This window comes from Prionailurus viverrinus, chromosome D3 (assembly GCF_022837055.1).
Source record: "Prionailurus viverrinus isolate Anna chromosome D3, UM_Priviv_1.0, whole genome shotgun sequence".
NCBI classification, from domain to species: domain Eukaryota; kingdom Metazoa; phylum Chordata; class Mammalia; order Carnivora; family Felidae; genus Prionailurus; species Prionailurus viverrinus.
In genome coordinates this window covers 67,912,129-67,927,162 of record NC_062572.1, presented here as the reverse complement: position 1 = coordinate 67,927,162, position 15,034 = coordinate 67,912,129, and the positions used below count along the sequence as shown (strand labels likewise).

Below are 15,034 nucleotides of genomic sequence, written 5' to 3'. Positions count from 1 at the left end.
ATGGGCACAGGGGCATGGGGGCTCCCAGCTGGGTAGGGAGAAAGCCCACCCCGTGGCATCTGGACAAGGTCATAAATATAAAAGGTGGGAGGAACGTCTTAAGCAGAGCAGGGCTTTGTACAAGGCCCGTCCCTCCAGGGGCCGAGAGCTCCCTCCAGGGTCTCCTCCGCTCCCTGGCTGGAGCTCCCCCAGGCTGGCCAGCAAGGGTGTCGCTGGGAGGGGGTGACCCGCTCACCACTGACCTCCTGATCTTAGAGTCTTCTCTTCAGCAGGTAAAGATGGCCCTCCTGGGAGGAAGACTGGGCTGGAGGGGTGAGGGGGGGAACTTCGAGACAGGCAGTCACCAACCGATGGGCCACCTTTCATGGCCTTTCTTAGCCTCTACTTCCCCTCACATAAGGAGCTGCTTTGGCCCAGCCTTGAGGTAGATGACCCAGCTCCCAGGCTGCCATTCCCCAAACGGTCTCCGTGCGCCAAGTTCAAGGGATGTTTTAGGACTCACCATACACACACACAGTTCTGTGGTCAGAGAGTATGGGGAAGTGCTACTGAAGCAGAACCAAAGGGCATTCAGTACTGTGCAAGCTACCAGAACCTTCAGTGTGCTCACATGCATGGGGACCTCCATGACAGGGGTGTCGCGTGCAGCATTTTCCCAAATGGCGGAACGTGTAACTTTTCTGCAGAAACAACATTTAACAGCTCAAGGGGTCCTAGTGTTTGGGTGAAAAATGCTGCCCCGGGGCCCTAGTTCAAGGGTCAGTCAGCTCAAGGCCCATGTCCTCCAAGACTCCTGGACACCACGTCCCCCTCATCTTGCCCTCGTCTGGCCTCCTCCCCCTCCTCCCAGCAGTCAGCCATGATAACCCTTGGAAGGTGGGGGGAGGGTATCCCGTCCCCTCATTGCTTCCTGGGCTGGGGGGGGAGGGGGTCTGTCGAGATGTCAACCTTGTTTCCTAGGCCTTCGAGGGCAGTGCCCTGGTCCCGCCCTCAGCCCGAGGCTCAGAACATGCCATCTCTGGGTAGGGCGTGTGCACTTCGTTCTTGACACAAGCCAGTCAACCAGCAGCCATGCTGATGGACGGGCAACACTGCTGTGCTGACAACTAGGAGTGACAAAGCCCCGGCTGCCCCGCAGGACATCAGCCTCACCTCCAGGCCCCACGGGCAGCATTCTGCTTCTCAGCCCGCCCGGTGCCCCTGCAGCCCCTCTGCCTGCGAGACGTTGCCCCGGCCCAATCCCCTGGTCAAGCCCACGCACGCTCCAAGACTCAGCTCCGCACCAGCTCCCCTGGGCACTGCCTTCCCCGGGACGTCCCCGCGCAGGCTGACAGAGCACCCGGTACGTACCTGGGCCCTCACTTCTGACTGCTCACGCACCTGTTTCCCACCACACGGAGTCTGTTTAGGGTAAGTCGCTTAGGAAAGCGGCTGGCACGGACAAGTGCCCCGTGAGCATATGCTATAGTGCTCCTGTTGTCGTTGTTACCCTTGCGTCTCCGGTGCCCGGGACAACGCCTGGGCCAGGGCTGCTCAGTGCACACCTGTCAGATGAGCTGCACAAAACCACCATCAGATCTGAGCCTCATGATAAGGGGGGCCAGTGGGGGGGGCATGGGTTTACCAGGATTGTTCCCATTTTACCGATGAGGGCACTTTGGCTCCAAGAAGTCTTGGCTCCTCGCCTTTGTTCCCCTTACCAAATTCAAAGTGCCTCCTAGAAGCAGGCAGGGGATTCTGTGTGTGGCACGTCCCTAGTGGACAGCCACATGGAACAAAAATAGCCCCATACTCTGTGCCGGGCATCACGGGGGGCCCATTTAAACCTCACGCAGCCTGGCACGTCAGGATGAGGACCCCATGCTGCAGAGAACTGAACCAATGCCCCGAGAGGGGTACCTGCTCCAGAGGGAGGTTACGAAAGCCCCAGCTCCCCTAGGGCAGCCTTGCCCTCCACAGGCTCTCCCGAGGGACGGCACGCTGACCCACTGGAGCGCTCAGGCAGGGGGTAGGAGAGGAGGCAGAGAGTTATAGGGAAGATGGCTGGGGGTGGGGCAGGGGAGAGAGCAGGGAGAGCGGGGCTGGAATGGGTGGGATGACAATGAAATGAGAGGGCCCAATGCTCCAGAAAAGAAAAAGAAAACTCAGACAAGGATGACAGCCACAGGACTCTGAACATTCACCTCTTGGATCGGATGTGGGCCTAGTGGGAGGGGGCGTGGGAGGCAGGCTGACCTCACAGCTCCCCCAGGCAGCAAAGGGCAGATCTCTCTCCCTCCTGGGGAACAGCTCCAGCTCTGCCTCTTCCAGGAGGCCCTCCTGACTTCTCCAGGCCTCAGCGACCTCTCCCCATCCCGTGTGCCAACCCTGACCAGTTGCCTCCAGGCTCCATTTCTAGCCAGCATCACCATCGGCTTCGCCCTCTGTGTCGCCCAGTCTGGGTTTTCCACCCACTTCCGGGGTGCTCGGGGGTCTCCCCAGCACCCTAGGTTCTCATGAACTGTGTATGCAATGACACGGGAACGTGTCCAGCCCCTTCTGGTCTGCCCCTAGACTGTCCCAGGGTTCCAGGCCCAAACAAACAGGATGCGTGTTCAGAGGAGGCAGCGGGAGCTGGGAATGACCATCTTTTGCTAAGCACCTCCAAGGTGCCTTGTACCTGATATGTAATTCCTTCATCCTCGCTGTCCCCTGACGCTGGTACCAATAACAATTACCTCCATTTTTTGTTATGAAGAGAGAAGGCTCAGAGGGACCCAAAGTCACCTGGCTAGTAGGTGCCAAAGCCAAGAATTGAACCCAAGATTTCCCGACGCCAAAATCTGTGCACTTCCTGCTACCACTTAGTCTCCCCCAGTGGTCCTCAAGGAGACCCAGCAGGCACGGCCGTGCCCTGCCCAGGAGCAGGCCTCAAGGTCAAGGGGGCCCTTAGCTTCTGTTTGGGGCCATCCACAAGTTTTAAAAATAGAAAGTGGTGATGGTGGCACAGCACTGTGAATATACTCCATGCCCATGAACTGCATACCTTAAAGTGGTGAAAACAGCAAATTTTATGCTATCCGGCAGCTCCCCCTTATCCATAGGAAATATGTTCCAAGACCCACAGTGGATGCCTGACACCAGAGACAGCACCAAACCCCCGTATATACTATGTTTTTTTCCTATACACACCTACCTACAATAAATATAATTTATAAATAAAGCACAGGAAGAGATTACCAATAACTAATAATAAATTGCAACAATTGTACCAATATGCTGTACGATACGCCGTACAAATAAAAGTTACGTGGACGTGGTCTTCCTCTCAGAACATCTCACTGTCCTGTACTCAGCCTGCCCGTGATGACGCGTGGTGACAAAATGCGTCCATGATTGTGGGGGGGACGACCAGGCACTGTGACGTAGGTTAGGCTGCTACTGACCTTCTGATGATGCGTCAGAAAGAGGATCATCTGTTTCTGGACTATAGCTGGCGGTGGGTAACTGACACCGTGGAAATCAAAACTGCAGAGGTAAGGGGGAGCCACTGTATGTTTTACTACAGTAAAAATGAGAGTCCTGGGGGAAGCCCTGCTAGACACCCCCCACAGGAAAGCCTCCCTCCCTTGCTTCTTCCTGGGATTCGTCTCCACCTCCCAGCCTCCCCCACTCAGACCCTCGCTCCCAGTCCTCGCCCTGGCTCTCCAGACTTCGGAGGCAATACGGCAGATGAGGCACCATATTGAAATACCATCCTTCTCTCTCTCTGCCTAAACCCCACACTGTCTTCAGCCTCACCCAGTTGTGCCCCTGACAGAGCTTCACTCAACCACCCCTGTGAGGGCTCCTGGAGCTCAGGCCGCTTCCAACTGGCCTTGAATCAAGACCAGGAAGAACACTGGCCCCTCAGAATCAGGACACCCGGGTCCCGATCCTGACTGGAGCGCTCGGGAGCTGGCTTTGCAACTCCAGCCACCGGGCAGGCTTGGGATTCCGGTTCTGTGACGAGAACTTGCTTCACCCAGCACCCTTCATACTCTTCCCCGGGAGCACCCCAATGTCCATGTAAAACAACGAGCTCCCCAGCCATGGGGGTACAGTCTGACCTGCCCACATGAAATGTGTCATCCCAGTCTTCTATTTTCACTCAAAAGTTCACGCAACCTTTGCAATTGATGACTTAAGAGCTCCTTGTCTAGTTTAATATAAAAACCTCTTTTTCCCCAGATTTGGTAGTAAAACTGGAAACCACGCTATGTTTCCCTGGCATGGGGCATGGAAGGGCCGTTTTTGGCCCGGAGTCACGGGTTCTGCTGTCTGTCCCTTGCACACCTCTCCCAACTCCCCGCTAGTCTGGATGCTCCTAGAGGGCAGGTCTGGACCACCCGGCCATGGTGAGCACAAGAGGGACTCTGCAAAGACTTAGTGAGTATTGCGGGAGACGGTGAGTGCCACCTGCTGAAGAGCAGGGGGGACTGTGACAACATGTCTCTAACTTCCTCCTTCCCATCCTTCATGTCGTGCTCCTTCTTTCCTCCACCTGTCTCCTGGGGGGAGCTCAGACTGGTCAAGGACCCTTCAGGATGAAGTGGGGCTAGAATGCGAAAATGCAGCCCAGGTTCCTGTCTGGGGTCCTTCTCCACCTTCTCCGTCACTCTCCCAGTTCACCTGCCCAGGTGAGGGCTGGTTGGCTGTTGTTCCCTTCGCCACCTGCGACCTCTCTTCCCCTCCCCCCTCCCCACGGCTGCCTCTTACTGTCCTTCCCCTCTGCCCTTCCCCTCTGGCTCGGCTCCAGCCCTGCCTCCCGGGCACCCCTGCCTGCGGCAGCCTCAGTATCTATCCCCTCAGCAGAAAGGAGTCCAGGAGGCACTGCCTCCCAAGACCAGCTTCCACCCAGACCAGCCGCTGAGCCCCCCGCTCAGGCCAGACTTGCACCTGTGCCACAGTCTACCCAACCTGGTGTCCAAGAGCAGCTCCAGCGAGTTCCAACTAAATCAAGGCCGAGGCTCTGTCCAGCTACCTCTTTTGTCTCCCTCACCTGGACACACAGGCTCCCAAGCCAGGGGTGACCGGTAGTGCAGGGAGCCCTGTAGAAGGGGACATCCCTGTGGACCCAAGTCTTCCCCTCATCATGTCTCACCTTCCCCAGGGTTGGATTTCTCAACTCTGGTCACGAGGACCATGTCTCCTAGGTGGAGGTGGAGGCCTGGACAGGCCAGCCGCTCTTTCTCGGCCAGTCCATTCCAGCTGGCCTGCAGGGAATGCCCCCCTCCCCCCGCCACCAGTCCGGGGAGCTCCACCCTCCGGCTTAAGGAACGCTACCAGGATCTCCAGTCCTGGGGGGAGGCATTCATCCATTCCTGCCCACAGAGTTTGGGGACGGGAGCAACTGCTCCAGGAGGCGGGTGCCTGGGGAACACGGGGAGGGGGTGGCACGGAGGCCCCGGCAGCTAGGGGAGCAGAGCCGTGGCGACACTGGCTGTGGGGGAGGGGCAGACTCGAGCGCGCCTCCGCCCCCTTCCCTCCCACTCTCAGCCCCAGACTGCGAGCAGCAGCTGTTCCAGAGCTTCCTGCCCTTCCTCGAGACAGGTGTTGGCCCAGTGCTCACTTCCTCCCAGCCTCTCCTCCACCCCCTCTCCACGTGGCAGGCTGGTGCTGAGTCAGCAGCCGCCACTTCCTGTCCCCGCCGCACCGCGGCTACCTGGGGGAGCGCTGAGCCCCGACGGGCCAGGCCACCCACAGGGTGACTTCCCGAGCGCTGTCTCCCCTGCCCGCGCTGGCTCGCCGGGGGGGGGGGGGGGGGGGGGGGGGGGGGGGGGGGGGGGGGGGGAGGAGGTTTCAAGGAAAGGATGCCTTAGGAAAGCACGGGAACTTCCCGCTCTGAGGCCGAACCAGGGCAGCTGCGCCGGCCAGCCGCGCCACCCTGAGCTCGGCCCGCGTCGGGTCGGCGTTCAGGGCCTCGGTGGGCCCCTGGCTGCCGTCCCGCGGCGCGGAGAGCCGGCCAGCGGAAGTGGCCTAGGAAGGTGGCACTAAGGAAAGGCAAAGAGTGAGGCAAGTGATTCTCATCTGGGGGAAATCCCAGTTTTTGAAGGTAGGAAGGGGCCATTCGGCCAATCATCTCCAGTAGCAGACAGCAAAGAGGGCACCGAGCAGTCGGACGTGACCCACAGGTCACACCCTCGCTAATTGGCGGAGCAGGACCCCGCGTCCGGGCTGTCCCCACTGCACTGTCCCTCCTGTCTGAGGACCACCACTAGGGAATGCCAGTCAGTGCCGCTACCCTGGCCTTTGGCTGACTTCTCGTTTTGTTTCATTTGCGTCACTTTCTGTGGCAAGTCCTTCCCCGTGAGACAGACACGATGGACCTATCATCCCCATTTGACTGACCGGCCAACTGAGGCCCAGTGGGGGAAGCTGACCTGCTCATGATCACAGGAGTTTGTGGCAGAAAAAAAGACCAGCACCCAGATCTCAGAAGTTTATGCAAACCTTCCTGCTTCCAAGCCCTCTCTTACCCGCCCTCCTCTCCACCTATTTGGACCTGTTGATGGAAGAGGCCGATGGTGAGCAGAGAGGCTTTGGAGCTGTTAGACCCATCCGCTGACCTCTCCTCCCATGTGGCTCACAGCAGCCCTCAACCCAGTGCCCTGTGAGTGCGTTGGACTCCACCAGCCCAAGGGCAGAGCCACCATTCGAGGGGAATATTGCGCGGCCATTAAAAGTGATGCTCATGGGGACAACACAGGAGAGCATGAAAAGGCTTGTGACATGTGACGTAAAAAAATGGAGAATGCAGGAGTGTATGTTACTGTGTTTACAGCTCTCCGCAATATATACATGTATGTGTGCACGAACACGTGGAAGGAATTTCACTAACATGATCGGAGGGGGTGGACATCCAAAAGATTTCTTTTCCCTTTGGTCTATTTTCTAAACCTTCCAAAATGTCATTCCACTACTTCCACGATAGAATACAGATAGAAGTTGTTGAAACACCAAGCTCTTCCTCCTCACGTGGGTAAAGTCAACCTTTCCGCAAACGTGTGGAGGCAAGAATCCTGGCACTTGCCTGCCTTGGAGTCTCTCTTCTCAAAAACGGTGAAGTTTGATGAAAACCATTCAAACTGAGACATCAGGGCACAGCGGGGCACAGCTCCCCAGGGGTCTGTGTCGTAAGGGAGGCTATGGAGAGAATGGCCTACTGACTAAAGATGCGTGCATATAACCGGAGAAGGGGATTTCAAGACTGCAGAGAGAGGGTTTTGAGGAGTTGCCATGTAAACATGAGGAATTTTTATTGAAGTGAATTTCCTAACCGCGCTGGGTACAGAAGTCTTAAACCACAGGACACTGTCACAGTCCCCTTTCCTCTGTCACTCTTGGCATCTCAAACTCACTGAACTCAGCTCTCCCTGAAACTGACTACTGCTCCCATCTCCCAGTTTGTCTTCATGGCCGTACACACTCCCAGGCACTTCACCCAGGCTCAGTTCTGCTCACTTCCTCTTATGGTAAGGCCCCTTGTGGGAACTGTCCTTCCCATCCCCCAGACCTTTGGTTTAGGCTTCCATCACCCCTGGAAGCCTGCCATGGCCTCCTCCCCAGCCTCGGCCCCTTGGCTCACCCCTCTGTCATCAGCTGCCAGAATGAGTTGTCGAAATACCACTCTCCCCAAAGAGCTCCCAATGGCTAAAGGAGCAAGTTCAAACTCTGCTGAAGCTTCCCGAGGCCTTCAAAAACTGGCTTCAAAATATCTTCCAGACTTTCCTCCCACATTCTCCAGACCACGTGCTGCTTAACCCCTGGAGCTGTGCACTAGGGAGAAGCAGTGACAATGACCCCAGGGCCTCCTATGGCCATGCAAGGCGACAGACCTGCACACACACCCTTATACACATGCACACACGCATACACGTGCATACACACACACCCTTCCTCATAGGCACATCCTGGTCTTGCCAAATCAGCGGAGCCTCTTGGCCTTAGCCAAAGTCTCACTTCTACCCTACCCCAACCTGCAGCCTTTCTTCCTCTTCCTCCCTCCTGTATTTATACGACCCTTTGAGGCACATCTTAACTCCACTTCCTCAGCAAGGTCAGCTCTGAGACTTTATTTGATCCCTCACGAATAAATGCCTCCAGTTATGGGGGATGGAGGGTCAACCATCTAGCGGAGCCCAGGCACCTGCTGCGTGCCAGGTGCCTTTGAATAGTCTAGACACACCCTATCGGGTATGATGGTGGTCACTGTTTAGAGGATGCTCAGAGCAGCGGTCTAAGTTCACCCTTCCAGGTCAAGACTGAGCTAGGACTCAACCCCGGGACTGCTCCAGGCTCTTCCCACTTCGCCCAGTCAGGATGTTCTGCCATCACAGAACATCTGAGACAGCATCTCGTTTCCTAAGCATTCATCTCCCAGCCTCAGCATAAGCCTCAGGAGGGCAGACACCCAGGTCCTACATTGCTTTAGTATCCCCCTTAGCTTGGTCCCAAGTAGGTATTCAATAAACGCTCAATAACTAAATGAACAAACAGGTGAGTGGATGAATGAATGACTGAGTACATGAAGGCACAGGCATTGCAAGCGGCTGTGCTTCAGGGTTATGAACATTTGCTTTTAGTTCTCAAAGCATCCAGAAAATCTGATTCTCTCCAAAGCAAGCTCTCCCCATTACTCTCCCCCCAACTCTCTTGGAAATATATTGGCTCATCCGTGGCCAAGCCGTACCGGAAACTAATAAAAACTCATTCACATTCATACAGTGTTAAGCCAGGAATTTTTAAAGAGCTATTTAGATCCATAGGAAAACAAAGGCACAAATGTCTGGCACATTTGTGCAAACAGTAGTCAGGTAGGATTGAGAGATCCAGAGTCATACTCTGAATTGGAGTCAAGGGCGTGTGTCTCCTGGCCAGGAAAGGGGTTTCACACTGCACTTGGGTCCAGCTCAGAGCTGCTGCTTCCCTCACTCAGCAAACCGGGAAACGAGTAAGTTTTCCAATGGGACACTTTAGGCTGCTTATTTAAAGATGGGAGAGATGTGGGGGGAAAGGATGGGACAGGAGGAGAGCAAACTGTAAAGTGAAGAAAAGAGGACCCAGGTCTCTGTCACCTGCATCTTAGAGCATCGAGACTCTTGATGGTTTTCCCCTAGTCTTGAGTGATGAATTGTATTTGCTGGTTTATAGGTAACTATTATTTAAGAAAACTCATCAATTAAGTGGTCCTTATCTGATGCTAGTTTCAAAAGAGTTCTTTTGTTTGAAAAGAAGACTGGTAAACAAGATCTGTGTTTCATCTCATTACAAAGTCTGTGCTGTAGGATCTAAGTAACAGATGGCTTTTCCAAAATCCTGGAGTCAAAAGTTATTAAAACGGATATGTGTCAGATGGTTGAGAGAGTAGATGTAAAGTACAATGGCTTTGTAATGATTGGATCATCCAGTCAGGGGAAAAGGCTTCTTCATCTGAATGTGTTTCTTCTGACAATCTGGGTGAAAATAGAGTATGCATTTGATCAATTGCTAAAGCATGACTTCCCACTAACCCCACTAGCTTTCTATATTATTACTAGGTTATGAGACCATCCTTGCAATGTATTGTTCAACGAATTCTGACACACATAATCTAGAGAAATAGAATCTTAGGGTTGGTTAACATCAATCTAATAAAAGCCACTGCTCTCTAGGGCAAAAATGAGGGTCATCACCTGATTTAGGGTACTTTTACCATTGTTGAGGATGGGTTGGGGAATGGTTGATTTTGCTTTCTCAAACTAGGAACAAAATTAAAAGTTTCATGTAAGCCAAAATAAAAGAAGAAAAGGAAGGAGGAGAAGCAAAAAAAGGAAAAAAAATCCTTGAAGGCCTGCATACTCTTCTTGTACCAACTACAGCATGAGCCTCTGCTGGGAACTTCCATGTGTGTCCATGTGTCACAGTAAATCAGCTCAGCTTTCCCACCCAGGCTGGGGAGAGCATGAGAACAAAGGCCCAGAGCAGAAAGGGCAGTAATGGGAGGAGAGGAGAGTCCTACCAAGCCACAAAGAAGGCAAGGAAGCACTGTGGTCAGGCAGGGTGCACCTCCACGGGGAAGGAATGCCAGCAGAGGGGCAGAGGGACCCCAGGAGACAGCCCAGAGAAGGAAGGAGGAGGTACAGCCCAAGGAAGAGCGGCTCCAAAATGATGACCCTTTGTAGAAACCGTGAATTTCGTTAATGAACTGATTTCCTGGGTGTCTAAAATGCTTCATTTAGCAAGACTTCTTCTGGGCTGAAATTGAATAGGTGTAATTGACAAATGCTTGAATTTGGGTTCCACTCTGGGGGAAAAATACCTCTCCACTGGCTTCTCAAACGTAATTATGGAAAAAAGATACACGTTAAGGGCTTTTCTTCCAATTCAATTTGGGGGAAGTTTCCCTCCTGATCCGCACCCCACCTCCTACACACATGCGCGCGCCCACACACACACACACACACACACACACACAGAGCGACAATGGCAAAAGATCGGGCTTTCTTTCTCAAGAGAGGCAGTAGGGCCACAGATGAGGCAGCTGTCAGGGAACCAGGCTATAATCAGCTTTAACTGGCTTACAGCCTACAGAGGACACAGACCCTCTTATTTCTACGGTAACAGGTCAGGCTGCTGACCCTGGGATAAATGTGGGGGTGGTCTGGGTTGGTTTCTGTTGCCAACATCTTCCTTATGCAGGATCTCAATGCAAAACTTACACTGCAGGTCCCAAGAATTTAAAGATGCACATAGAAGAGGGTACTTTAAAATTCTAGACCATGGTTTCAACTGCATGTAACATGTTACCCCCAGCATGATTTATAAGGACAGTAAATCAATGAGACAGTAAAAGGAAAAGTTCAAACACAACCAAAAATGGGTTTTTCAGGCGAGTCTGAAATGCTACAAGATTGCTAGTTAAGAACAGTATCCCTTTTCTCAACCTAAGTGTTATACCCCTCCCTCTTCCCCAGCATCACAAACTGAGTGCCATGTAACTTAGAAACTATGATGAAATGTGCAGGCTATTAGGTACACAGGTGGCCAAAGACAGGGTCCCTACGCAGTTAGGCGTTTTGGTGTGGTAGGGCAGCTGACCCTTCCCATGGCCCCAGGTGTCTACTGTAAAAAGATACGGACTAGATCTGTACCACAAAAATAAATAAATAAATAAGAAAGAAAAAAAGAAAGGAAAGGAAAAAAACAAGGCATTCACTCGAATCTTACAATGGGAGGTGGGAGTGGTGGGTGGGTGAGGGTGGGGATAGAAAAGCAAGGGAAAAAATCTAAACAGCAGGATACGACAATAAATGGGAAAACAGCAAGAGAAAAAGCACACTAGGTTAATATAGGAAAACTAGTTCTTTATTGAGAGATTGTATATTAGTATTAGTGGATTCTGTGTGTAACAATGTCATCATGCACACGATACAAAAAAAAAAAAGGCTGGGCCCACCATGCTTCGGAAGGGCAACAGAACAAAAGCAGCGTACAATGAGCAGATGGCCGGGGCTACACGACCACAGTACGTTTCAGCAGGGTGACATCTCTAACCGAGCGCTGTACATTGTCAACTGGGGGATGTAAAAAAATACAGATCATGCTTTAGTTTTAGTACAAGAAAAGGTGAAAAAGATACACAACCAAAAGGATATTTGATACAGAAAAAATTACCCACAAAATAAGAACAAGAAGTAATTCAGCACAGCAGAACACGCTATCCCTGTTTAATGGAAAACCATTTTGCTGGGGATTCTTTTTTCTTCTTCATTTTGTTTTGTGGTTTGTTTTTTTTGTTTTTTTTTTTCTCTTTCTTTTCAGATTGCCAAATGGCAATCTGGGGCAGCCACTTGGGACTTTATTTTGGAAGGGCCCTCGAAGTAGGGGCCTTATTCTTTCATTATTGCCGCTGTTTTGTTTCAGTTTTCAAGCAGGTCTGGCTGGTGAGGCAGCAGAAGGGAGCCGGCTGTTAAAGGGGCAGCTCTGAGGGCCAGGGCGGATGTCCAAAGATGCTCTTGACATTGTACAATTAAACAATTAAGACACCACAGCCCCGGCTCCCCCTTAAGCCAGGGACCTTGCTGCACCAAATTTTCAGAGGCTATGGAGTGGAAGCAACTGCCATTTCATCAAAGATTTTCAGAGATGTATAGATACACTCATTATTTTTGGCCTCCGACTAAATGTAATCTCTTCACTTATTCCTGGGTGTTGCCAAGAAGCTAGCTGATGGCCACCCAGATAAGCGGGAAATGGGGTGCTACAGCCTCCAAGCCAAGGCAAAAGGAATCCACTTAACAGGGATTTACAGTGCAATGTACTCAGCTAAACAAGATGAAGATACAAAAATGGTTATTTCTCTACATCTATTCTGAAATGGCCTACATCCTACACTACTACAATGGAAACTAAAAAGAACAGACTTAAGCTGGCAAGCTATCTAATAGTTTTACAAGAAGATTGTGGTGTAGGACCTTGTTGGGTTAAGCATTAGTATCCTCTATCAAAAGGTCATGAATTCTTATCTCATGGTGCTAAATTTTACCCACAGCCCCACTCACCCTCAGCCCTTGAATTTCCTGTGGGCGTGTTTGCCATGAAAGTAAACTTTGACTGATGGGCAGAATTTGTTTTGTTGGGGTTTTTTTTTGGGGGGGGGGGTGTATTAAAAATAAAATTTAAAGGCAGCTGAGCAATTTGAATTTCAAAACGTAAAATCGGCATCCTGCAATGGTATTTAGAGATCCGTGGTATTAATGAGGATGATAATGATTTAATCAGGATAATTATACTTTCAGGCTCAACATCCTTCTTAATCATTTTTGAATTTCTGCCTAGTGTAATGTTCCACACCCGCTTTAAGAGGAAATGCCAAGTAATAAGACATAATTGTGTGTTGGGGGAGGGGGTTGGCATTTCAAGGGAGATCTCGCCCAGCCCCCGCCCCACTCCTATTCCTCACACACCCACCCCACACCCCCTCCACCGGCCTGAGATAGGGATACTGCCGCTTAAATAGCAATGCCTTCCTCAGATGGAGACAGGAGATGGTTAAGAGGGGTGTCACAATACAGCTAAATGCGGAGGCAGAAGGGTCACAGCGCACACAGCAGCGAGTTGACCATTCACTGAGCTACACAATGAAGAAAAAAAAAGATTTGATAAATGCAGAATGTCATCATTCTATCATCACACAAAAAAACTGCGGTTCAAACAGGCCTAAGGGGGCCAACCTTGCCTTTTAGGTTCTGGGGAGAGGCGTGGGGCTGGGGACAGCTGGGCTGGAAGAAAGAGGGCTGGGCTTTCATTTTCTTGCCCAATCGGGCCCCTGGGGCGCACTAAAGCGCTGGCCCCGCGACCCCACCCCCTGCTCTGACTCGGTGGAGCGGCCCTGGTCGCAAAGGGAAGACATCATTCTGTGCGTGAGGAAGGGGGGAGGAGGGAGGGCCTCAGCCAGCAGGGATTTAAGCAGACTTGGAGTGGGAGAGGGTAGCAGAAACATTTCCAAGAAGAGAAATGTGAGTCCAGAGGCAGAATACAAAAAGAAAAAAAAAAAAAAAATGAATCTAAATGCATCCCGGATTTGCTTTGGGAGGTGGGAATTTTTGATTAAAAGAAAATGGAAGAAATGTAGGGGGGGGGGGGAGAAGAGGGGGAAACCAAGCTATTGTTGGAGCAGAATGTAAGGGAAAGGGGATGTGGGGAAGGGGACCGTGCAAACACACCCCATATATCACAGTTAAAAACAAAGCCGGCGCCGGCCTGCTGCTTTGTCAACGCCCGCCCGGGGCAAAGGCCTGGCGTGGAGGCAGCTTTCCACCTCATCCTCACACACAGCGCGACACCCAAGGGCCGGGCACCCCGCTCCGGCCGGGACCAGGGGTGCACGGCAGGGCACGTCTGACTCCTAAGCGCGCACACACTTACACACACGCTCACATACACACACACACCCAAGCATACTGAACCCATAAATGCAACAGTCATACAAAGACAATGGTGGGGGTTGGGGGGGATAGCACAAGGGAGATGCAAAAAAGGGTTACAGGGGAGAAAAGGATGGGACGGGACAGGAAATCATGCAAGTGCCCACCAGAGGGTGGGGGCTGGGGCACGGGATAGGGCAGATGCCAGATCCCAGCTAACCAGCCTTCGGTATCAATGACCAAAGAGATAAAGAAATACAAACACAACACAAAAACATATATGCCTCAACACACACACACACACACACACACACACACACACACACACACCAGAAAACCAAGTATGCTTGCACACACACACACACACGCACACAGTCATGTACCTCTCGCCTTCTTTCGATCATACAGGGCTAGGTATTAGGGAAGGGGCTGTGATTTGGGGGAACCGCGTCCGCCGCAAAGAATAAAAAATGGGGCTGGGGAGGGAGGGACCCAAATTCGCCAAACCCTAACTTCACTACAAAAGCTCCCACGAGGGCGGCCACCCCCACACTGGGGGTCCCCCAAAAGGGAGAGGGGAGAAGCCACCGCTCGCCCTGCGTCCCCGCGGGTGTGCCCTGAGCCCCCGGCCGCCCGCGGCGCCCGCCCCCGCCCCGCTGCCTGCGGCGATCCACGCTCCGAAGCGGACCCCGAAAGGAAAAAGCGATACCTCTGTTTCGCACAGAGCCAAACACTGGAAGCACGAGATAGCCGACGTGGACCAGGACCATCCTGGCTCCTCGCGCGGCGGCGGCGGCGGCGGCGGCGGCGGCGGCGGCTGCGCGCGGGCCCTTTGTGGCGCGGCTCCGGGGCGCGGGCGCGGGCGGCGGCGGGGCTGCGGGAGCCGCCGGGGCGGGAGGCGGAGCGCGGGGCGCGGGCGGCGGTGGGGCGGCGGCTGGCGGGGAGACAGATGGCCCATGGAAAGGCTCCCTTCCCGGCCCCTCTCGACATTCAAAGGCGCTGGGGCCGCAGCTGCCGCCACACAAAGGCGCGCGCAGCCAATGGGAGCGGAGCGCAGCGCGGCGCGGCCTCGCCGGAACCGCGGGGGACAGCGGGGACCGCGGGCGCGC

The 15,034-nt window shown here is 53.2% G+C and overlaps 1 protein-coding gene across 2 annotated transcripts in view; it reads right to left on the bottom strand.

Moving 5' to 3' along the window:
• The window catches only part of ARK2C (arkadia (RNF111) C-terminal like ring finger ubiquitin ligase 2C), a 106,844-nt gene extending 92,094 nt beyond the window's left edge, over positions 1–14,750 (bottom strand). For both annotated transcript variants that reach the window (XM_047828865.1, XM_047828864.1), the window contains exon 1: positions 14,635–14,750. In XM_047828865.1, the coding sequence (XP_047684821.1) occupies positions 14,635–14,695 (61 nt within the window). In that variant the 5' untranslated portion in view covers positions 14,696–14,750. The remainder of the gene's footprint in view (positions 1–14,634) is intronic.
• Between the last annotated feature and the right edge of the window lie 284 nt (positions 14,751–15,034).